This window comes from Saimiri boliviensis, chromosome 20 (genome assembly GCF_048565385.1).
Source record: "Saimiri boliviensis isolate mSaiBol1 chromosome 20, mSaiBol1.pri, whole genome shotgun sequence".
NCBI lineage: Eukaryota > Metazoa > Chordata > Mammalia > Primates > Cebidae > Saimiri > Saimiri boliviensis.
Genome location: NC_133468.1, coordinates 26,876,909 through 26,900,999, shown reverse-complemented (window position 1 = coordinate 26,900,999; position 24,091 = coordinate 26,876,909). Strand labels below are relative to the sequence as shown.

Sequence of the window (24,091 nt, the reverse complement as noted above, 5' to 3'; positions counted from 1 at the left end):
TCACTCCCAGCTCTACAGAATCTCTGCCACCCATTCCTCCTCCCTGAGACATCTGCATTCCACCTTCCGTCTTCACCTGTCATTCGTTTTCAAGCCCATGATTTCCTCTCTCAAACTCCTTTGTGATGGAAACACTTTCCCTGCTCCTCTCTGGAGGCTGTTTCCCGTTGATCTAGGAAGTGCTGAGATGATCAGTACCTTCTTTCCATCTGTGGCATTGAGACGGGTGATTTGGCCCGAGGGATCCCGGTCTTGGGGCAGTCAGGTCCTCCTGCTCCTGTCTCACTCTCCAGTGGGATCCACCACAGCCCCGTGTGCTGTGGCCTGCAGTGCATGCACCCCACTCACCAAGCTCTGGCCACCGGCACCACTCAAGCTCTGCCCACTGTGGGGCCCTGGATTGGCTGATCCTCTGGTCGGAAGCCCTTCCCTGGGATTCTTGTGTGTCCAGGCCTTTGTCACTCCAGTCTCTTCTGTAAGCCTCTAGTGTTAGCCCTCCCCTCTTTGCTTCAGCACATTAATCACACTCAGGCTGTTGTCACTTTAATTACCTGTGTGTTACGTCTGCCCTGGAATAGGAACTCCCTAGACTTAGGAAAGCCAGGGTCTTGATAAACAAGCCAGTCAAGATCCTGGCTTTCCCAGGTCCTTCAATTCCAGCATCTAGAGCAGGTCTTGGCTTTTCCAGCATCTAGAACAGGTGCTTCATAGATGTCAGCCGAGTGCGTGGATGGGCGGAGGGTGGCACCAGGGCACTGTCTAAGACACGAGGATGTCAGTGCCCCTCCGAGGATGCTGAGGGTACCCGAAGGCCCATATTGCAAGACGTGGCTTCAAGTGGAACCTCAGGTGGTCTCTGTCGGTGACCACAAGACAAACATCTTGGGAGGAACAGGAGGGGAATGTCTTGGGTGTGACAGAGACAAGGTCAAGGGCGTATACGACATGGCTCTAGGGAGAGTGCCGTTCTGGTCTCAGAACACAGAGGTCTGGTCTTGACCTGGCTTTTCCTCACAGGCCTCTCCCAGCGAGTCCCCACTCCCCACACACTCAGCTCTGGCCCCCGCCAGCTCAGATTCCAAAACCCCCTGCTTCAGGTACCAGAAGACTCCTGGCTCAAGGAGGAGGTCAGGCGCGGCTTGCTGTGTAGACTGTGGATGGCTGGGCATGACGCGGCCCACGCTCCCATCTCCCCAACCCCAGGTCTTACCTTGGACAGGGGCCAACGGCTCGTACACCACCCGATAGCCCTGCAGGATGCCGTTGGCTGCCGCAGGCTCGCCCCAGGAGACGTTGAGCGTGGTGGAGGTTATTTCTGAGAACGCCAGAAAGCTGGGGGCTCCAGGGGCTGGGAGAAGAGAACACAAAGAGACTTTTACGAAGGCCCCTTTCTAGATCATATACATACATGTCTGTGCCTCTGTATAGAATAAAAAATGTTATTAGATGTTATTTTCAACTCAGTAAAAATCTAAATGCCGTAAAATGAAAAGATTTATTGATCACCTCAGAACTTCCAAGGATCCATCAGAAACACAGACCCTCCCCAGAAGAGCAGAGAAAATGACAGTGCTTAAACACAAAGGGGCTGGAGAGACGAAACAGCAAAGGGATAAAAATGAATAATAGATGGAAATACAAAACGAAACACAGAGAGCTCCATTTTCTAGCAACCGCTGGAGGATTCCAGAGGCCCTTGTCCTGCTCTTGGTGGGAGAGACGGAGCTCTGTGATGGATGAAGCCTCTCTTGAACCCTCCTCGCCTCTCTCTCAGAGGCCTGGGGGGTTTCAGAGGACGCCCTCAGCTCCTGCACGTGAAATGTCCCATGACACTCTCCCAGCTGTGAGCGTCCCCCTGGGTCTGGAGGAGGGAGGGGGCTGATGGGAATATCTAGAACTACAGAAGGCCAGGGGTGTGGCCAGGGTGACATGGAGCCTGGTGGCAGCTCCCCCTCTTCCCAGGCACTGTGTAAGGTGGGCATGTAGCAGGGGCTGCCCCTACCAGACGGCCTAGATGGGGGACCTCATCTCCTCGCCCCAGCGCCCTTGCTGCTCAGAAATGCCTGTTAAGTGGCAGCCCCTGCTCCCTCTCTGCCCTCCCTCCAGTCTCTGGTCCCGTAGCTGTGACCTGCCAGGCCAGTAACGCTCAAGGTGGCCTCACTCCCATCTCTGTCCATAGGTTGCCTGTGTCCTTCCAGCTCAGATGTGGGCACTAGATGAAGCCCAAAGAAGTGGCCCTCACAATCTGGTTGTGGTCAGCACGTGGGAGTGTGATGCCGAGGGGCTCTGATTCCCGGAGTCCATCGTCTGTAGGGTGGCTGAGCCACAGGACGTCGGAAAGCTCTGAGCCCTGTGTCTCTGCCCATGGCTTCTAGACCTCACTCTCCCGGTCTTGGACTTCCAGAATCCTGCAGAGGGCCTCGGAGAGCGCCCGGGAGTCCAAGGCCAAGCTGCTTCACAGCATACTCCAGGCCACCGGGAAGCTAAGATGCGCTGGAAGAGGGGTCTGCTCAGAACCCACGCTGCGCCCTGTGTGTGGTGAGGAGGCCACAGCAGTGCGGCGCCTGTCCAAGCCCTCGGGACTGGCCTGTGGTGTGCATGCAGTGAGCAGTTTCCAGGGGTGGTCTGTGGCCCTGAAACCCAGGGGAACGCCTGTCACCGTGGCCTGGACTTGCTGCCCAAGGAGCCCACCCTCAGGGATCTACACACACTGTAAGATGACCCTGATGAGAAGTTCTGTCTCCTGGAGGAGCTGGAATGGATCCCATCAGCTATGAATGAGGCATCGATGCAAACTCAAAGCCCTTCCTCCCCTCTGATCCTCCAGGGCTCTGGAAAAAAACATGCATTGCTCCAATGCCCCTAACATCTGTGCCACCGTATATCAGTCTGAGGCCAGGCACATGGAGAACACATGAGCCAAACCCAGTCCTGCACCTCCAGAAACTCCCAGCTACACAAAAGGTGTTGCCTTATGCCTGGGAGGGCCAGGAACCACCGTGCAAGGTGACCTGAGCTGGTGCTCTCAAAATACGTGTCCAAGGAGGCCTGCCCAAAGGAAACCCGCCTTCCTCCTACCGGCCTGGTGGGTGCGCCCCTGTTGGGGGTCACTCCTGGGCCCATCTCCAGCAGCGTTGAAGGCGGATATGCTGACCAGGTACTTGGTGTGGCTGGTCAGGTTCTTCAGCCTCACCACGGGCTCAGGGAGGAACAGGACCTTCATTTTCTCTGTTTCGTTCTGGCTGTCTGCCTCCCAGTAGTAAATCTGTTAGGAAGAGCAAGAGGTTGGGGTGGACCCTGGGGAAACCTTCTCGGAAGGGTGACCACTGAGGGGTACGGTCAGAGTGAGGCTCGGGGGGAGCTGAGTTCTGGGGTGAGCTGTGCCTGGGTGGGAAGGTGGAAAGGCTCCCTCTCAGAGGAATCAGGGAGAAGCTGAGGCTACTGTGCATATATGGGGACCCCCGGCTGCTGATATTGTTTGGGAGACGACGTTGAACATTTCCCTGTTACTCATCTAGAGTATGAGCCTTGCCTCATTAAACAAAGTACTGTTGAAGATGAGGTCTGAGGACGCAAGGGAAGCTTCCCTTTAGCTGCCAACGACGTGCCTTTGCCTGCAGACCTAGCTCTGTTGGTGTTTTGATTTTTGGCCTCTCCCCTTTCCCCGTCTTCTAGAGAGAAGGGAAGCCACCCCGTGTCTATCCCCTGCTCCAAGCTGTGGAGAGAACAAACCCCCCAACTCCTATGATGCGTTCCCACATTTTGTTCAGAGCCGACATCAAAGTATTCATCAATATGGCAACGTACTTTGGAGATTAAAGCAATCAAAAACAACAGGCAGGAGAACCATGTTGGGCTCAGGGCAGCTGGGAAGGCCTCATTCCTCTGGGGTGCCATTTCCCCTTGTCTAGCTTTTATGTGCTTGTAGTTGAACTTGATGGCCGAGCACAAAGGTTTAAAGAGGTTGCCAGAACTGCCTCCCTAGACAGCTGGCCAGAAAGCACCGCTGCCTCTGGCCAGTGCCAGCTGCGCTGCCCAAAGACAACACCAATCAGAAGACCCGTCTTGGCTCTGTGGGCCTAAACCAGAGCCAGGCTATTGGAGTGGCTTGGCCATGTGAAAAGGCAGCATGGAGGCTTCAGGGAGGCAGCCTGGAGTGCCCCAGGGCTGGTACTCCTGCCTTGCACGCCCACCCACCTCGCTTGTGCCAGGCAGGGCCTGGCAGGTAAGCATCGCTTATTTCTACCTGCAGGATGCAGCTGGGCTTCTGCTCACTGAACTGGCCGTCTGTGATCTTCCGCTCACCCAAGGCTTGCTAACTTGAGCTCTATACCTAAGTTCAGTGTCTTTATCATTACAAAAATTAGAAAACATATTTTGGACACACATAAATAGCGCGGTGCCTGGAAGCTCATGGGGCTTTCCATGAGCTCATTGGTCACTGTAACAGCCCTGCCATGGAGGATGGGATTAATTTTCATAAAATACCTGCAAAAATCATCTTTAAATGGACATTTAATTGGCCCAGTAGTCATTAGGGCAGGCTCGCCCCCAGAATCTGATGACTGATCGACTAGGGCCCCAGCAGACCAGACAGGGGAATTTATTCCAGAGAAGGATGGGGGCATTTTTGTGGCAGAGACCTGGGATATGTATGGGCTCCTGTACTCTCTAAGCAGGCCAGGCCTCAGGGATGGGACGCGGCCAGGCGCTTCCCGCCCCTGGATAACCCAGGCCTGTGTCGTGATTCCTCACTTGTCGCTTTACTCCATGGCCTGCTGCCTTTCTTTTTCCCCATCTCTAGAGCATCCAGGGACTATGGGCTTCTCATGTATGAGTGTGGCAATTTTCAAAGTGGGGATCCCAGGGACCTCACATCTGGGACCTCGTGAGGAATGCAATTGGTGGTCCCCATCCCGGACCAAATGAATCAAGGGAATTGCTCAGTGTCCAACTGTGACCCAAGGGCAGGGCTGGGATGGGGAACCCCGTCTCTTCCGGGTGCCCCATGTTCTTTTACTGCCAGCCACTATACTGGGGGCTCCAGGGTGGGCCCCAGAAGCGGAAGGGTTCCTCAGCCAGGCCATGGGGACAGAGTGGGGAGAAGCCACTGGATGAACAGGGGCCCCCAACCTGGGTTGTTTTGTGGTGGGTCCCACCCACAAGCAGCTCTGTGACCACAGCTGAGAGGCCAGGTCCAGCCAAGCTTGGACGCTTGGGCCCCAGTTCTCCAGGTGGAATGCTTGTGGCATCGCAGTGGGCAGGACCCCATGCAGAAGGGCCTTGCCTTGTAGCCTTGGATGTTTCCGTTCTGGCTCTCCGGGGGTGGTGGGTCCCACGTGACCTCCAGCTGACTGGCCGTGAGTGGGGTCACCTGCACGTTCTGCGGGGCCATGGCAGGGGCTGAGGAAAGAGTAACATGGAGAAAAGCTGAGATGTCCATTCAGAGCTAGCTGGGCCCCTCGCCCACATGCCCACAGGGCCCGAGTGTACCCGAATTCCACTGGGAGCCACATGAGCGATTCTGCTGTAGGCCATTACCCTGGCTTGGGAGGCCTTGGACACAATCAAATCCTGGGATCCATGGCTCTGTGTCCCTGCAAGAGCTCTCAGCCCTTTTATGCCAGGGAAGACTGCAAACCCATCCCATACGATGTTCTTAAATGTATAAAATAAAATATATAGAATTGCAAAGAAAAGCGATTATACCGAGATACAGTTAGCTGAGTATTTGAAACAAAAGGTATGAGATCCTAATCTACGTGCTTCTTGGTTAGCACCTGACCAGGCTTAGGGGCTGGTCTGATGGCTGCTGTGACAGCAAAGCATTGCTGGGTCCTAAGGATGTTAACCTGAGGTCCCAGCAATGCCTGGGACATGACAGGGTCACCGTGGCTCTGTTGGTGAGGGAGTCATAGGATTCCTGACTGCCATGATTTTTGTCACTGATATTCCTGATTGAGATGAGAGAAAATTGGCTGTGTTCCCATCACAGGTTCAGGCATCCCTGGCTACATAGCCCTGATGTGGATGAAGCTCGTCTGGACACACAGAGCTGTCTCTCCAAGGGCGACAGGAAGATCCAATGTCTGAGAATATTGCTGCACCTTGCTGTCTGAGGCCAGCTCTGGCTTCCAATTCTGAAGATCCAGTCTTTGCCTCCAACCCCCTTGCTCCCCCTGGGGAGGAGCTCACTGGGGTGTTGTCTGTCTGCAGGGCTAAGTGGCACATGCAAAAGCCCAAGACACACAAGGAGGACGTGGCCGCACCTCCACACCTCACCACACAGCCATCGGGGAGCTGAGAGCTCTACAGAGAGCACACACCTGCATTCCAGAACGACTCCATCCTGTCTGCACCGTGCCAGCTTCACACCGTCTTCAAATTCCATGCTGTGCACTTTCTCTTGACGGCCTGTACTCTGCTACTCCCTCCTCCCACTGGGGATCTCCCGGCTGTCCATGAGCTGGGCCCTGGGAAGCTCCAGGGCAGCTGTGCAGGGGGCCTGTCTCTGGGAGGCAGATCCAGGAGGCAGAGCGGAGCCCTGCTCTTTACCTGCAGCTGGGGCTGTGGCGCAGGAGTGCAGCCTTTTGACCAAGTCTCTTTACAGACCATTGAAGGAGACGATAAAACAGTCGCTGTCTGAGGGAGATGGCCCAGCAACCCAGCTCTCTGGAGAGGCCTTCTTGGGAGAGACTGACCTCAGGACTCGCCCCTTCCCTTCAACCCCTCCCCACTTTCTGCTCTCTCCCCCTAGTGCAGAATATAATAGTAATTAACACCTACCCAGCCCGACACCAACTATTTATTTTGTTCTAACTGTGTGGTTTCCGTATTATCACTGCCCACCCTGCCGTTAATGGAAATGTTAATAACCCACACCAGGTTGTTGTGACAGATGCTCAGCCTCATTATCAGAAATTCTTATTTACCGCTCCATTAAACAACAGAATCACACAAAAAACAATTCAATCAAAACTAACTGGAGGGATTTTAACAGCCACATTAATAATCCAAAACATAAATAAAGTTAATGTCTTCTGCATGTTTGCCACCGGCAACTCCATTGCAAAATTACTGTTGTACAATTAAAATGTGAAAGGCAAAATTGAGTGCGGCCATTACCCTGGTAGTTGGTGAGACATCGCCCTCGCCCCACTGTGACACCCCCAGGGTTTCCTTCTAAAGACGGCCCAACTCAGTGCTGGATATTCACCTGTGTGAGCTGCAGGTGAACCCCCAGAAATCAGGGGCCCGTATGCCCCTTCTCTGGTGTGGACACGAGCTGGGCAAAGGCCCCCGGGCCTGTCTCAGGCAGCTGAGCCACACCCACCAATGCTGCATCGAGGTGCTGGACCATAAAAATACTGCAGGCACCAAAGCATTTTTTGTGGACATCATCAGGGAAGAGAGAAATGTATGTCAACGCTGAGCAAAGCATATTGGTTTGGAGATTTCGTTTTTCGCTGCTGAAAGCTGCTAGATCTTCACCCTGACAGCAGAATGCCTTTCATGAAGGCACTGCTGTTGACAAGCCCAGGTGCAACTCTCACTCTTCGTAAAGCGTGTGTGGTTTGGGAGCCAGGGAGCATCTGACTGTCATTCGCTTTTTGTTTACCCACTTTAGTGTTTGTGGTGTAAGGAAGACATACATATCAGCTTGGAAGCTTTTTGTTTAAAAAAAAAAAAGAGTGAAATTGTTTTTAAAAAGCATTTTAGACCAGCAATGACTGGCATCTGCTGATAGGTAGATTGCCTGCACTGGTATTTAAAGGGTAAGGTGCAAAGCTGGGGCTTTCTCTGGGGGTGCACACTCAGATCTGCAATGCCATTGCAGAGCTGAGTGACCAAGGTCTTTGGTGGGATGGGTCTTATACCCTTGCCAGGGGGCCTCTGTGGCCTTGGAGAGGGATTTTGCAAGTGTAGAAAATAAAAATAAATAAAAGTTCCTCTTCAAAGCTTTCCCCTTAGTTCATTATAAATAATAGCTTCTTTAAAAGTTCTAGACCCTTTGCAAATACTCTTGAGTAACTGTTAGTCATAATAAAGAAATAAGTGTATCCCGTGTTCTTAGTTCTTACACTTTAACTTAGATATTTGCCCTTGCATGTCTGAACAAGCCCAGGCAAGTCTAGATCATAGCTTATTCTTATTCCTTATTTGGAAGTAGTTTTGCCTCTCTAATAAGCATTCTTCAAGTTACTTCCTCTTTTCAGTTGGTCTCCTCTGCCTTTATCTATTTAGGAAAGTTTTAAGTTGTTAGCTACCTGGGTGCAGCCTAGACTGTGAGGTCCAGTTCCAGCCAATGGAATCAGGACACAGCAGTAGGTGGATGTATTAGGCATAAATGGCCCTGCCTCCACTGTTTGGTGTGCTCTCGTGGCAGGGCTGCTGGTGAGTGGCACCCTTTCTGCGGAAAGTAAAGTTGCCTTGCTGAGAGAAAATTTATATTTGAGTGCTACTCCTTTTGCAGTACTGAAAATTTACATATAACACTGAGGCAATGAGAGAGAAGGTTCCAGGACTTCTGGAGGGACCCTCACCTGACAGCCATGTTTGAATTCCTGACATTTCTGAAATGTTCCAGAATTCTGGCTGGCTGCTTGAATGGCCTTGCACAGTTGGTTTTGGGGGATAAGCCGGGCTGCAGTGTGGCTCTCCCAGGGCCTCCTGCCTCTGCAGGAAGGGGTGGGCTGGACACTACAGGTAAGCCCCACACAGCAGCAAGGACAGTGTTCTGTCACCTTGCCCAACCTCCCTGGGCTTGCCATCCCTATGTGGCCAGCTAGCTTCAGTTGGATCAAAAACAGTGGCTAGGATGCAGTGGCTGTCCCTGGCTCAGTCTGAATTTGCTGGTAGGTGGAGAGTGTCACCTCAGCTCATGGTTCTAACTCCATGTTCCACCAGACCTAGGGCAAAGCAGGACCGGCAGCTCTGGGCTGCAGGTCCCTTACTTCAGGGCTTAGGAACCTCTGCTATAAGGTGAGGCAGCTGGACAGACACTGGTGTGGCTCCTTTATTCTTATTCAGGAGAAAAAGAATAAAGGTCCTATATGGCAGTTGGTGGAGGAGTGGAGGCTTCAGAGAGTGAGGGAAACTTTTCAGAGCTGTAGGAATTAACTGCAGGGAGAATGATGCTCATTCATTCAGGTTCCACTTACTCATTCAAAACATTCACGTCCTCCAGGCCAAGGGTTGTTCATCTGATCTAGGGACAGTGACATGGCCCTGGGACTGGTGGTAGCCCCAGCTGAGGAAGGGCTGCACATTTCACCCTCTGGCCCTATGTGACCAAGTGGCTCACTTTCCAGAGGGTCACATGGCCTGCAACCTTCTCTTCCTGCAGCCTTGAGGCTGGCCAGTCACATGGGGGCTGTGCCCCTAGTCAGAGTCTTGGGACAAAAACAGCAGGAAGAAGAGATGACGCCAGCACTCGGAGGGTGGCAGTGGGAGGGACTAGCCACTTGGAGGTTGTTTGTTGTCCCAGCCTAACCCTGCCAAAATCTTCCCAAATATTAACCAGGGCCTAGGCCTGGGACTTCAACACCAGATGTCTAAGACAAGTTTCACCAGAGAGGCACACACATCACAATAATCATGGTTCCAGGGGGAGTGTGAGGACAGGGTCAGGGCCCTAGAGAGAGCACTGTCCAGTTGGGGACATGGATGTTTCTGGGAAAGCAGAACATCAGGCTGGTCCTTAAATAACAGGGAGGATTTGACACTTGACAGTGGGCCAGGGAAGAAGGGCACTACAAGGGCACTGTAGAGGTGGAAGGAGAAAGAGGAGAGAGGTAGAATACAGGGGCACCTGTTGGGTTCACACCAGAGAGGTGGTCATCCTACTGCTAATCCACCTTGTGCCACACTGGGTGTCTACTGTTGCCAGAACCATGCTGTGCCAATGCTGGGCATCTGCTGTTGTCAAAGCCACGCTGTGCCATGCCAGGTATCTGTTTTTGCCAAAGTCACCCTGTGCCATGCTGGGCATCTTTTGTTGCCAAAGCCACCCTGTGTCATGCTGGGTGTCTGCTGTCACTATAGCCACCCTGTGCCATGCCTCCTGTCACCAGAGCTGCCCTGTGCCACACCAGGCACCTGCTGTGGCTAGAGTGGTATTAAACCATAACAGGTCACACTAGATCTCTACTTTCAGCTTTTGTGGCCAATTGATTTACTGTTTGGGTAAAGCAAGGTTTAAATGGATAATTTAACAATCAATGTTAATGTGTTAATATAAGGAAATAATTGTTTACATGATTAAAAAAAATTTTACATTCCTCAGTTTGCTTTAATGATAACATTTTCCTGGTGAGCTACTCTTTCTGATTCCCTGTGGAACTATGGGAAATAGGATTCTCTGATCTAATACACCTTCTTTGCAAACCTTGCCAGGGATCTGTTCCCTATAGCAGCAGGAACTGGAGACACGTTCCAGGTCTGGATGATTCTGCAGCTCTGGGGGCCTTCTCAATGCACCAGGAGGTTTAAAGGGATCACCTGGCTTCTACTCAGGTGGGGATAAGTGAGAGTTGGAGGCAGAGAGCAATGACTCAAGGCAGAAGTGTAAAAAGCAAGGGGCATAGCCTGAGCAGGCAACCCAGGAAATGCAGAGCCCCACGTATAGGCAAGTGCATAGCCCCAGGAAAAAAGGACACGATGCCTGGTGCACCCCAGCCAGCTGAGCAGTCATCCACCCTGCCCACCAGGAGCTTCAGGTCCCTACGTGAGCTGAGGGATGTAAGGGCTTTTTCGCAACTATTCAACTCTGTCTTCCTATGGCAAAAGCAGCCTCTAACAGTCCATAATGCATGGGTGTGGCGGTGCTCCAATAAAACTTTATTTACAAGAACAGGTAATGGGCTGGATCTGGCCCCTGAGCTGTTTGCAGATCTACCTCCTGGTACTCACGTCTTTGGGAATCTCCTTCCCTTGAATGTGGGCTGGATATGTGGGTTGCTTCTAAGGAGAATGTGGCACCACTGTGACTCAGCAACAAGAGCCTGTACCTTCTCTCCTGCTTGCATGCTCTTGCACTCTGACCAGCCCATGCTAATGAAGCCAGCTGCCATACTGTGAAAGGCCCCATGCAGAGGCCCTTCATGGCAAAGAATCGAAGTCCAATAGCCTATGAGAAATGAAATCCCACTAGCAACTGCATGGGTGAGCCCAGAAATGCATCCTTCCCTGGTTCAACTTTCAGAGAAGACCATAGGCCTGGGTGTTACTGTGCCAGAGATCCTAAAGCAGAGGACCTAGCTAAGTGTGCCCAGATTTCTGGCCCACAGAAACCAAGGTAGGAGATGTGTGTTGTTTTAGGTTGCTATGCTGGGATCATTTGTTACGTGGTAACAGATGACTGATACATCCCAGCTGTAGCTCTAGCTCCTCTAGGAAGGTGTCAGCCTCCGCCTAGCCTCTGCGCATTCTGAGGTCTCCAAGACTGGCTGGAGTTTGGTGCAGCCCTTGCCATCAATGTAGGATTTCATGATATGTGTGTGTAGGGCCACATGTTTTTACATACAGCTAGACCCAGCTCTGGGCAGGGCACTACAGGCACTACACAGAAGAAATGTTAATAGATGCTCCTGCCTTTTTTTTGTTTTTGTTTTTGTTTTTGAGATGGAGTCTCGCTCTGTCACCCAGACTGGAGTGCAGTGGTGCGATCTCGGCTCACTGCAACCTCTGCCTCTTGGGTTCAAGCAATTGAACTCAAGCCTCCCGAGTAGCTGGGATTACAGGTGCCTGCCACCACACCTGGCTAACTTTTGTAGTTTTAGTTGAGGCGGGGTTTTTACTGGCAGGTGTGTCAGTGAGGACGATAGAATTCTAGAACTGTGCATGGGTTAATTTGAGTGACTCTGAGTACAAGTGCCTTGAGAACACAGGCGAGGACTGAGTTGCTGCATGCTCTAAGTTCCAACTGAGCACAGGCTGTGTGGAGAGAAAGGCAGGGCACTCCAGGTGAGGGGCTGAGAGCAGCACAGGTGTGGTGGCTGGGGCAGGGGACACTCTCCTTCCACAGCCCTGGGGGCAGGCCTTAGTCTGCTCTGCTGTGACATGGAAGCTGCAATCCTAACAAACAGAGTGGCTTTAAAGACTGTTTTAAAAACAGTTGTCTCCATAGGAAAAGGAGGTTGAGGCCAGAGAGTGTCAGACTCATGATAACAAACGTATCTGTCTTACAGATATTTCCATTTAAAAGGTTACCTCCAAACCCTCAATACTGAGACAAACCTGGCATTTGATTTCATCCAGTAATGATCTTTGCTTCCCATCATCAGGAAATAGTGCTTACACCTGCTTATCAGCTCAGTCGCCATCATTGCCCACTGTTACATAAACGATGTTAAAAGCCACTCGAGCCAGCCAGCTCTGCTGCTTGCAGACTGTGCTTGCTTCCTGGCCCGCAGAGTAAGTCCCCATCACGCAAGATCCGGGTCCTCACAGATCATGATGGCATCACAACCAGTGGTGTTCATGCTGCAATCCACAGCCCCTAACTCATCAATTGCATTATATGCAGTTTGTACTCACAAAACTCAACCTATTGGAGAAAGATTTTATTCCCCTTTTAGAAAACTAAGGCTGAGTGAGGTGGCTCTCATCTGCAATCCCAGCACTTTGGGAGGCCGAGGCGAGAGGATTACCTGAAGTCAGGAGTTCAAGACCACCCTGACCAGCATGGTGAAAGCCCGTCTCTACTAAAAATACAAAAATTGGCTGGGCGTGGTGGTGCATCTATAATCTCAGCTACTTGGGAGGCTGTGGCAAAAGAAGTGCTCCAACCTGGGAGGCAGAGATTGCAGTGAGCCGAGATCATGTCACTGGACTCCAGCCTGGGTGACAAAGCAAGACTCCGTCTCAAAACACACACACACACACACACACACACACCCAAAACAAAAAAACCCTGAGGCTTTGAGGGGTTAAGTCACAGGCCTCAGAATGAGCTAGATCTGCACTTGGATCTGCCTAACTCTAAGGTCCAAGCTGCTTCTCTAAGGTGGGAGTTGTAAAACTTTAGGTAAAGAGCCAGCTAGAAAGGATGTTAAGCTTTGAGGGACATAAGGGCTTTGTTGCAGCTATTCAACTCCACCTTCTTATGGCAGAAGGAGCCACCAACTTGTTAACAAGCATGGATGTGGCAGTGTCCTAATAAAACTTTATTTATAAGAACAGGTCACGGGCTAGACATGACCCCTGAGCTATTTGCAGATCGTGCTCTGAGGCAGAGGGAGGGAAGTTCAGGAGGGCTGGGATGAGAGCAGAGGCCTAGACTGTGAGCTGGTGCGTCAAGAAGAGCCTTGGGGCAGAATTCAAGGCACCTGGCCCAGGTGACCCAGACCAACGCCCTTGTGATCTTGTCCCCATCCTTTAACCCTGGAGCTGTCAGGAGTGCAGTGCATACTGCCAGCAGGTTCTGGCCACTCTGGGACCCCTGTGAGGGGTGTGTGTGTGATGGGCGTGGGCCGCTAGCAGAAGGTGGCACTTCTGTGACAGCCTGCAGACAACAGGAGCTATAGAATGTTTCCACGGAGGCAGCTGACCACTTGGCCCTATGGGGCAAGAAGGAGGGCAAAGGCTGGCTTCACGCCCTCAGTGCCCACGTCCTGAAGCCCTCTGTCTCAGTTGTGATTGGATTCCACAGGGCCTCACTGCTTTAGATGCAGTGGTCAGGCCTGTGCGTCCTGGTCCCACTGACCAGCTGAGCATTCCTGCAGAACCCTCTGAAAGCATCCGCACTTCGCTTTTTCTCACCTGTGAAATGAGGATAACCTTTAAGCCCTGCATCTGCTTGCACGTGGCCAGTACCTGTCGTCTATGACAAAGGAGACCACCGCAAGCAGAGGGTGGGGGTCCTCCTGAGTTTCCTACAGTCCTCCCACATCTGAAGGCCTGGAGGTGCTGTGCCAGATACCAGTTGATCTCTGGTCCTCTAGGGGAAGGTCAAAGGAACACTGTTTACAAGACCCGGGGGCAAAAGAGGGTGAAAGAAACAGGCCAGGCCAACAAAGAGCAGCAGGACAAGCTGACCAACTCAGGACAGCAAGCCCAAGGCCGGCAGCAGGCATTCTGCTCCCCCGTACACCACCGCAGAAGCTACGAATGGGGTTTTACAGCCTCATACGAGCCTGGCCTGGCTGGCCATTAGGCCTTGACCGCAAAGCATCCATCCTTTTTATCCTTACAGAAGAATGTTTTCAAATAACTTTTTTTTTTTTTTTTTCTGAGATGGTGTCTTGCTCTGTCTCCCAGACCAGAGTGCAGCGGCATGATCACAGCTCACTGCAGCCTTGACCTTCGGGGCTCCTGAGGTCCCACAGGACCTGAGTAGCTGGGACTACAGCATGCATCACCAGCATCACCATGCCTAATTGCTGCTGCTGCTTTTTTTTTTTTTTTTTTTTTGGTAGAGATCAGGTTTTGCTACATAGCTCAGGCTGGTCTCATATCCAGAGCTCAAGCGATCCTCGGGAGACCTGAGTCTCCCGAAGTGCTGGAATTACAGGCATAAGCCACCACAGCTGGCCCTGAGAACTCTTAATGAGGGCAAAGTACCACCAGTCTCTGTCCTAGCCAGCCTGGGTCGCCCTCTAACCCTAGGTGGGAGAGGAGGCCAAGGTCTCATGTTTACCCTTGTGATCTGCAAGCGGATTGCTGTAGGCCACTCCCATTATTTCTGTTTAATAAGATGAAAAGTTAAATAGCATGTTCCAACAAGAAGCAAGACTGGAATTCCAGTCTAGATGGTCTCATTTCAGAGCCTGACTTTCCTAGCTATGGCTTTAGTACCTCTGGCCTTGTCATAAAGAGTCTGGGGAAGGACAGAGGAAGCCCTTGTTAGCCAGGAAGCAACATCCCTCTGATAAATCCTCTTCGAACACTTCTCCACTAGGTACTGTGAGAGGCACTGGCTCATGACGGAGGATCTGTGTGTCTGGGATGGCACTGGGCACTTGTTCTCACATGGTGCACAGTCTAGAGCAGGCCACGGGCAGGTGAGCAGGCCATTCTAGCCCTAGGGGTGGGCTCTGTGCTGGGGATGAGCCCAGAGCACTGTTGGGGTGAGCAATGCCTGGGCCGAGGAGGGCTCCCCAGGCCAGGCGCATCTAGGAGAGACTTGAGGAGTGGAAAGGAGAGTTACACATGGAGAGTAAGGGGCAGGGAGGGGCCAGCAGCTGAGGTGGAGCGGGCTGCGTGTTCAAAGCCTCGAGCGAGAGGGCGCAGCACGTCTGGGGGACTGAACGGCTTTAGAGATCAGAGGTTTCTCTGCGAAGATTTGAAAGCGGAGAGTGATACAGTCAAAGCTGTACATGAGAAAGGTGGCTTTGGCTGTAGCTGGGAAGTGCAAAGGGTGAGGGGATACTGCCTGGAGGAGCTTCTGCAAGGACGAGGGCTGCAGAGGGCAGTCTGAGCGAGGGCGGGGCTGTGACAGGGAGAAGAGTGACAGAGGTGGACCTGCTGGAAAGGGCCTGGAATCCACCAGTCGCAGTGACCAGGGAACCACGTGAGCTGAGGCCTCGAGGGTTTAAGTCACATCCCCCATAACGGGCTAGATTTGCACCTCAATCTGACTTGCTTGAAGGTCTACACTGCTTCCCTAGTCTGGGGCTTTTGAAACTTTCGATGAAGGTCCAGATAGTAAGGGTAGTAAGCTTTGAGGGACAGAAGGGCTTTACTGAAACTCTTGAACTCCGCTTTCCTGTGGCAAAAGCAGCCTCTGACAATATGTAATGCCTGGGTGTGGTGGAGAGACTGGGCTGAGGCTGGGGTTTCCGTCATGAATATTTGGGGTGGGTGGACGCACTCTTCCCAGGGCAATATGTGAGCAGGCTTGTTACCACCGTTGCTGCTGCTGCCAAGAGGCTGGAGAGGGACAGCGATGGCTTTACTCCCAGGCAGAGCTCCTGCAGCACTGCTCTGAGGGTCCCTCTAAGGATCTGGTCCCCTCTGCAGCACTGCAGGTAAGGAGACTGAGCCCCAGGAAGGCAGAGCAATTTGCCCAGGATTATGGGAACAGAGCCAGGAGCCAGACCTAGGCCTTTTGGCTTCTAAGTGCCTCATCTTGGCTATTACACAGAAATGCCATTTTGGACAAGTTGTGTCAAGGAGCTTGTGGGTCTCCTGGCAGAGATGCCAGGCAGACAGTCGGACTTGCAGGCCTGGGTTCCACCAGAGTCTTCCAGATGGGAGGGGACTCATGGGGGAGTTGTGACTCCAGAGGCAGCTGAGGATGGGGAGTGATGTGGGGGAGGGATGGGGGAAAGCTGAGCCCCAAGTAACCCCAGAGAGAAGTGGAGCTGGAGTGGCCAGGGCTGAGTGCTCTGGAAACCAGGCTTTGGAAGCCATTTCTCAAATCAAAGGCCAGGGCAAGACTGGGGACACAAGCTGCCACTGGACTTTGCAATGGGCAGTGAATCACGTGACTATAAGAAATCACAGTGCACTATTTCAGAGTTGCTAGAAGAGTAGGTTTTAAATGTTTTCACCACAAAAATATGATAGTATGTGATGTGATGCATAAGCTAATTAGCCTGATTTAATTATTCCACATCGTAAATGTTACTTTGTGCCCCATAAATGTATATGATTATTATTTGTCAAATAAAAATACAATTTTTTTTTAAAGAAGCTCATACATATGCATCATGGTTTCAATGGCATTATGGGCTGGGGCTGACAAGTCTGGAAGGACAGAACTGTGGGCTGTCAGAACAGAAAATTCCATGGGAATTCGAATGTGGACTGGATATTTGATTATACTAAGGCATTATTATTAATTTACCTGGGTATACGAATGACTTTGTAGTTATACACTGCGATGTTTAATACTGAGTGTCAACTTCATTGGATTGAAGGATTCAAAGTATGAATCCTAGGTATGCCTGTGAGGGTGTTGCCAAAATAGATTAACATTTGAGTCAGTGGGCTGGGGAAGGCAGAGCCACCCTTAATCTGGTGGCCACCATCTAATCAGCTGCCAGCAAATATAAAGCAGGCAGGAAAAAAGTGAAATGAGAGAGACTGGCCTAGCTTCCCAGCCTACATCTTTCTCCCAGGCTGGATGCTTCCTGCCCTTGAACATCAGACTCCAAGTTCAGTTTTGAGACTCAGACTGGCTCTCCTTGCTCCTCAAACTTGCAGATAGCCTATTGTGGGACCTTGTGATTATGTAAGTTTATACCTAATAAACACCTAAATATATACGGAAGTTTATTAAATATAAAAAAATATATATTAACTATATGTATTTAAATATATATATTAACTATATATATAAACTCCCATATATACTATATATATATGGGAGTTTATCAAATATATATGTATAATATATATAACATATATATATACTATATATATACTATATATATATATATATACTATATATATATGTATACTGTCACTGTGATGCTGATAGTCCTTGACATGAACTGTTTAGAGAGTTATTCAAAACAAATGCATTTGACACTCCTGATTCACCACTCATGAGAGGAAAGGAGCTTAGTGACTCTATACATAATACCTTTGGCCATATGTGGAGAACCAAGAAATGTAATGAAGCTGGTTGGTTGCTCCTCAGTTCAGTGGACAAAGTGATGACAGAAAATGATGAACTCAGGGATTCTGTCTCCTGGCTTCAGAAGCAGATACTGAGTCTCAAATCTGCTAAGATTGCCTTGAGTGACAGTCTCATCTCCTGTAGAGAAAGAGCTGAAATTGTGGAAAAACAGACACACGCTCTCATCATGTGAGTGGCTGACCTGCACTAAAGCTGCACGCACAGCCTCACCAAGCGTCTACTGTTAAACTGAGGGCACTGACTGAACAAGACTGGGACCCTGCAACTTGGAATGGGGATGTGTGGGAGGACCCTGTTGAAGCTGGGATCACTGAGTTTGTAAACTCTGACGAACATTTTTTGCCAGAAGGAACAGCTTCCCTGTCCCCAGTAGTGGCAACATCCCAGCCCATTGTGGGACCTTGTGATCATGTAAGTTAATATTCAGTAAACTCTCCTTTAATGTATATCCATAATATATGTATATATAAATATATATTTTAATATATTTGTATTTTTAGATTTATATATATTTTATATATTATGTATTAATATAAATATATTAATATAAACACATGATATATATTATATAGATATTAATATATATTCTATATACAGATATAATATGTATTTATATAGAGCCTATTGGTTCTGTCCCTCTAGAGAACCCTAACATGTGTGTCGAAGGGTTCTTGTAGGGATACATGCTGACAGTATTTGTGAATAAAATGATATGATGCTGTAGACTGCACATGAAGTCTGAGAGCTGCTTCAGGATGGTATAGGAGGGGAGCGGGTAGGTGTATGGATGAAACAGGACTGGCCATGGTGCCTTGCGGTTGAGCTGGGTGGTGAGTGCAGGAGTGTTCTCGACAGAGGCGGGCCGTGGAGATATTGTGACTTTGGTTCCAGATCTTTGAAAAAGGGAGTCACATACCTTTTTTGGTTTCCCAGTGAATATAAAAACTGTTCTACTACTATACCAGTCTGGTCAGTGTACAATAGCATTGTCTGAAAAAAATACTGTACATGCCTCAATTAAAAAATACTTTACTGAAAAAACAGTGCTGTCACAGAGACACAGAGTGACACAGAGTGAGCATGTGCTGTTGGGGAAATGGCACCAGCAGCAGGGCTGCCCCCAACCTTCCATCTGTAAATGACGCAGTATCTACGAAGCACACTAAGGCCAAATGCAAGGAGAGTGATGCGCCCACACTTGTCTATCTACTTCTGTGCATGCTTGAGATTAACCCAACTAGAAGCTGAACAGCAGAAACACAGGCAAAGAGGGGCGAGTTCTCTCAGGGAGAGTGTGGCTGGGGAGGAGGAGCAGGGCCAGGGATTGAGAGAGGCCTGGGGGTGGGGTGAAAAACTGCCGTCAAAGCCCTTTCAAATCTGCTGTCCCAGGTACACTCCCAACAGTGGGTTGGGTGTGAACCCCGCTTCTGCGGGAGATTCAAGCCCCTGGGAGGGGTGGTCTGCCTGGCCACACCCATGGAGACAGCGCTTCCCTCCTCTGGGAGGATGTGCCAGCTTCTCCTATGGTGCAGAGCCCACCTGTAGCCCCCAGTTTACCCTGAACTCTGCCACTCATGGGAGGCCCCAACCCCGGGCTGAACAGCTGAAGGGCGGGCCCATACCTCGGGGCTTTCTTGCTCCCCTTCGTGCCAGCAAGTGGCTGAGCAAGTTGGTGCTAAAGAAAGAGGCCTTTGCTGGCTGCTAGTGTGGTGACCGGAGGGATCCCAGAGAAGCCAGCTAAGGGCCTTTCCAAACGCAGCCCTGGGCATGGGAAGATGCTCCACAGCCTTTGTCTACAGTTACGGATTCAGCTTAGTAAAAACACCATCCCGCCACCTCAGTCTCCTGGGTACCGGCACCTGCTGGGCTGAGGGAGCAGCGAGTGAAGCCTGAGCACGTCCCCCCGGCCTGGGGGCCAGGAGGATGCCCACTGTGACCACAGTGTGGGTGGGCCTGGCAGGACCTCAGGGTTCCTGGGGTCAGTCTCAGGAGTGGGTTTGATTTTTCCTCCATATACCACAAGGATATGTTTCCTGAAGGGTGGAAACAAAAAGTGAGGGGATGGGATTTGCATTTCACAAGGGTCATCCCAGCAGAAGTGTAGAGGATGGGTGGACACTGGCCCCAGAGGCTTCCCTGAGAGCCTCCACCAGAGAGGCCGAGTTAGGCTCACACCCAGGGGGCACGGCACCTCCCCCCCCTCCCCTCACTGCAACCTCCGCCTCCCAGGTTCAAGCGATTTCTGACTCAGCATTGATGAGGCTGCTCTCAGGGCCATCCTCCCCCTGGGCTTCGTCTGCCTCAGGCACCACAGCTCCGTCCTGGGAGCACCTGAGCTTTCTGAGCAGCAGCTCCTGTCACCCACCCTCCATAGTCCTTCCTCCTACTCTTCTTGACATCCCATCCCCATGGTGCTTTTAGGGTGTCGGTTCCTGGCCTCAGGCCTCCCACAGGCCTCAGCAAGAGGGTGTCCCGGACAGGGTATGCTGCAGAGAGCCTGAAGGTAGCAGTGAGTCCTGAAATCCTCCCTGGCATGGGGAAGGGGCGGGGCAACCTCTGAGTCACTCAACAACACCTGTGCATGGCTGCTGTGGGCCGGGTGCAGTGCCCTGGAGAATTCCCCCACAGTGGAGGCACCTGCATCCCAGAACCTCTCCACTCTGCACTCCTTGGCAAGGGTGTCTTAGATTCCTTTGTGCATGAAGGGAACATCTAAAAAAACATAAGCTGCAGCCCAGAGGGTGGGACGGAGCCCAGGGAGCCCTCTGCCCCCTGCAGAGCCTAGATAAAGGTGACTCATCACTCATCAGTGCAAAAGGAGCACTGGTTCCCACCCAGGGTATTGTGACCATTTGTGCCCAACACACAGTAGGCTCTCGGCAAGATGTTCATCCATCATCCAGGACCATGTCGACGGCACTGCACACAGCACAGACCCTCGGCATCCACTGGAGAGTGTGGCCACAGAAATGACAGGGCAGCCTGTGGTTTGCACAATGTCATTACCGTGTGATGTTAATAATTACCCAGGGAGCCCTCTGCACATCGCTGCTGAGGTATTGCTGCCTGGGAAGTGTGGGATTGCGACGTTAATTACCCTGTAAACAAGTGCCATTCACACTTTCCTACAAACACGTTTTCAAACTAACATCACTGAATCCTTTTAATTTCACTTAATAGGCACTAGGACTGGCTTTATTTGTCACTAGGGGGAGCTGAAACAGCGAGAAGCTTTGTTATTTTTTTTTTCTCTCATTCCAACCAACAGTAATTAAAAACCTGGAGCACTTAGAAGAAAGGTAGGACCCACATTGTATAAGGTTTTCATTCTTAAAAAAAAAAGAGCAAGTATTTTCAAGATACTTTTCTGTCTTCTACAACCACATGTACACCAAGAGCAACCAAATACCACCTAAAGTCACTGAGTTATTTTATTTTTTGAGATGGAGCCTTGCTCTGTTGCCCAGGCTGGAGTGCAGTGGCACAATCTTGGCTCGCTGCAGCCTCTGCCCCCCAGGTTCAAGTGATTTCTGGCTAATTTTTGTATTTTTGGTAGAGATGGGGTTTCACCATGCTGGTCTCAAACTGCTGACCTCAAGTGATCCACCCGCCTCAGCCTGCCTCCCAAAGTGCTAGGATTATAGGCATGAGCCACTGCACCTGGCCCACTGAGTGATTTTAAATGCTGGACATGGGTCTCTGCCTGTCTTTTCTTTTTTGGTGAAAGTTGTAGGGCTAAAGGCCACAGTGCTGGACACTCGGCTCTGACCTGAGCTTGGCAGTTACTCTCCATTGGGTGTAGAAAAAAGGTAAGTTCTGGCTCCCTTTTTTTGGGAAAACCTATGTTGCTCTTTTTGCTGGACTAATATTTAACATGCCTGAGGAACCATGTGAGGCTCGCTCAGCCTTAAGCCAAGATTGGCGATGGACAGGGCAGGGACAAGCCGTTACAATACCCAGGCTCACAGCAACCACTGCAATAAAACTGCCAGGAATGACTTAACAAGCAGCAGCAGAACCTGCACCAGGATCGCTGCCAGCCCAGCAGCACGGTGCTGGAGGGACAGCCAGCTCCTGAGGAGCAAGCACAAATAGACGAATAGGAGGACAGCGAAGATTTCCAAATCCCTTTACAATTTAATACCTTTCCATCAAAATCCCAGGAGCATTTGCCTTTTTTGAGATCTTGCCAAGATGATTGTAAAATTCACAGAATGGCTGAGAAATTTTAGAAAACAGGAATAAGACAAGCTCTCTTAAATATGAAAACATGTGTCATAAACTCATATAAATGAAAGGTTTAGAGGTACCAGGGCAACAGGAAAGATGTCTGTGGAATGAAGGAAAGTCCTCAGACAGACTTGACTGTAAGAATTTAAAACATCATTAAGATGCATCACAAATAAATTAAAAATCAATAGATGGTTTTGGGGGGAAAAACTCTGGAAACAAATGATCTATTTAGAAGCTCACTTCATGCCAGGTTCCAGAATTAATTCCAGCAGGATGAAAGAGTTCAATGGAAAACATAAAACCATACAAATTCTGAAAGAATTTGGGTGAATATTTACATGGCCTCAAAATGGGAAGGAGTGATGCCTCAGATCCAAAGGTTTGAGCACATGACCATTTAAACACAATAAATTGAAGGCAACAGAAAGGGAAAATGATTTGCCATAAACATGATCAAACATGAAATCCTTAATCTATAAGATGCTCTAAGAAATCAACACAAAACACTTAAAATAAGATGGAGACCAGGCTTGAGAATCCCCTGAGCGAAGTCCATTAAGCCGTGGAGACAATCTTGACCTTGCTGGTTCTGCAAACATAAACAAAACTTAACCTGGGCTATGACTACATTAAAGAAAAATAAAACTTAAGCCCTGGAGCCCCCACTACTTCCAGCCCCTAGAAGGAGGCTACAGATGCCAGGGGTGGTGATTCTAGGTCTGGCTACCACTAGACCCCAGATCACAGGGCAAGATCTGGAGAAAGCCTGTGGAGAAGGAGGCTGGAAGGGGCACCTTTCTTCCCACGGAAGGGCTGTGCCTGGCCTGCACCGTCTACAGGGGCCTAGGAGATTCCAAGGCACCTCCTGGACTGGCTGGGCAGACAGCAGGTGTGCAGAGCATTTGAGGGCTTGGTGGAGTGGGCTGGGGGCTTCTGGTCTCTTCCCAGGAAGCTGGAACAGCCGGGTTTACTCATCAATCAATAGCAGCCCTTCCTCCTGATTCACCCTGACCCACCTTCCCAGCTGCAGGCCCCAGAAGCCCCCAGGACTGCCGAGTGACCCCAACCATCAGCAGCAGGGCTCAGCAGGCAGAGAAGTGAGCTGGCTCTGGGAATGAGCTAAGGGTCAAGGGAATTATGAGGCCACAGGCTCCAAGATGGTCTGCGTGGGAACACCACACCTCCTTTTATTTGGAGGCTCTGTCCTTGGGCAGCTGCCACTAGCTCTGGCTAAAAAGAGCCCCTGGGGATAGCAAGGGTGCACGAGGGGTCGCAGCGGCCAGTGTGGGTGTCAGGGGGCCCTATTCTAGGTGAGGAGGCCTCGCTCTTGCAGTCCCTGGGAGCTGGGCTGGGAGCCATGCTTGTCTGTGCTAGGACCCCCATGGCAGAGTGGGTAGAACCTGCCTGCCCCCACTGTCCCCACAACACATATGGGGCTGGATCAGTTTTTGGTCAGCATGGATTCAGAAAGAACAGAAAACCATGGGCTTTGTTTGGTGTTTGCGGCCAGCCTTGCTGTTTTGTTTTTGGGAGTGCTAATGGTTTCAGAGCTCCTGGGAGTTTTCAGAGCCCTCCCTCTTTGAAAGGACAATAGCCGCAGGGCAAACAGGAGAGCTGGGCCAGGCACCTCTGGACAGGAGGCCTTGCTTTAGGACCTCCCTGAGCCCCCTGGGCCCTGGGGCTTCTCTATCCCCCCTTAGAGTTCAGGGGTCACTCCATCACTTGTGCTTCTGGGCTGGTGGCCTGGGCTACGCTAGTTGTTCCCCTTCTTTCATTCCTGTCTACATGCGTTCTCTTTCCTCCTCCCTCCCTTCCTCCAACATCTTCAGAATGTGTTCTGTGTTCCAGGTTTATGCTAAGGTTCTGGGAATGAATAAGAGGGGTCCCTGCCCTCGTGGAACTCAGAGAGAAAGGAACCACCCTCAGGTGGGTACACAAAGAGCTGTGTGTGTGGCATGTTCTGGAGCAGAGGAAGAAACAGCTAGTTCCGCCAGGGGAGAGAGAACACAGCCACCCCTCCAAGGGCTGGCATGGACGCTGGGCTGCATGGGAGGGAGGACTGTGTGTCCCCCAAGGGACATGAGTTGGGAGAAGTCATTCTAGCTGGCACAGCTTGGTATGGATGAAGGGCACATGCTGAAGGGGGGCAAGACTGGGGGGTCTGGAAATACAGGCAGGGGCTGAGATGCCTGCCTGGGGTCTGGGCAGGAGTGCAGGCTTCTCCTGAGACCAGGAAACAGTGAATGTCTTGAAGGCTAGAGCATGGTTCCT

The 24,091-nt window shown here is 50.9% G+C and overlaps 1 protein-coding gene across 4 annotated transcripts in view; it reads right to left on the bottom strand.

Annotated features, from left to right (window-relative positions):
* SDK1 (sidekick cell adhesion molecule 1) overlaps nucleotides 1-24,091 on the bottom strand; it is a 948,273-nt gene that overhangs the window by 54,511 nt on the left and 869,671 nt on the right. For all 4 annotated transcript variants that reach the window (XM_039460606.2, XM_074390484.1, XM_074390483.1 and 1 more), the window contains 3 exons: nucleotides 5,288-5,403; nucleotides 3,079-3,265; nucleotides 1,211-1,348 (listed from right to left, as the gene is read on the bottom strand). In XM_039460606.2, the coding sequence (XP_039316540.2) occupies nucleotides 1,211-1,348; nucleotides 3,079-3,265; nucleotides 5,288-5,403 (441 nt within the window). The remainder of the gene's footprint in view (nucleotides 1-1,210; nucleotides 1,349-3,078; nucleotides 3,266-5,287; nucleotides 5,404-24,091) is intronic.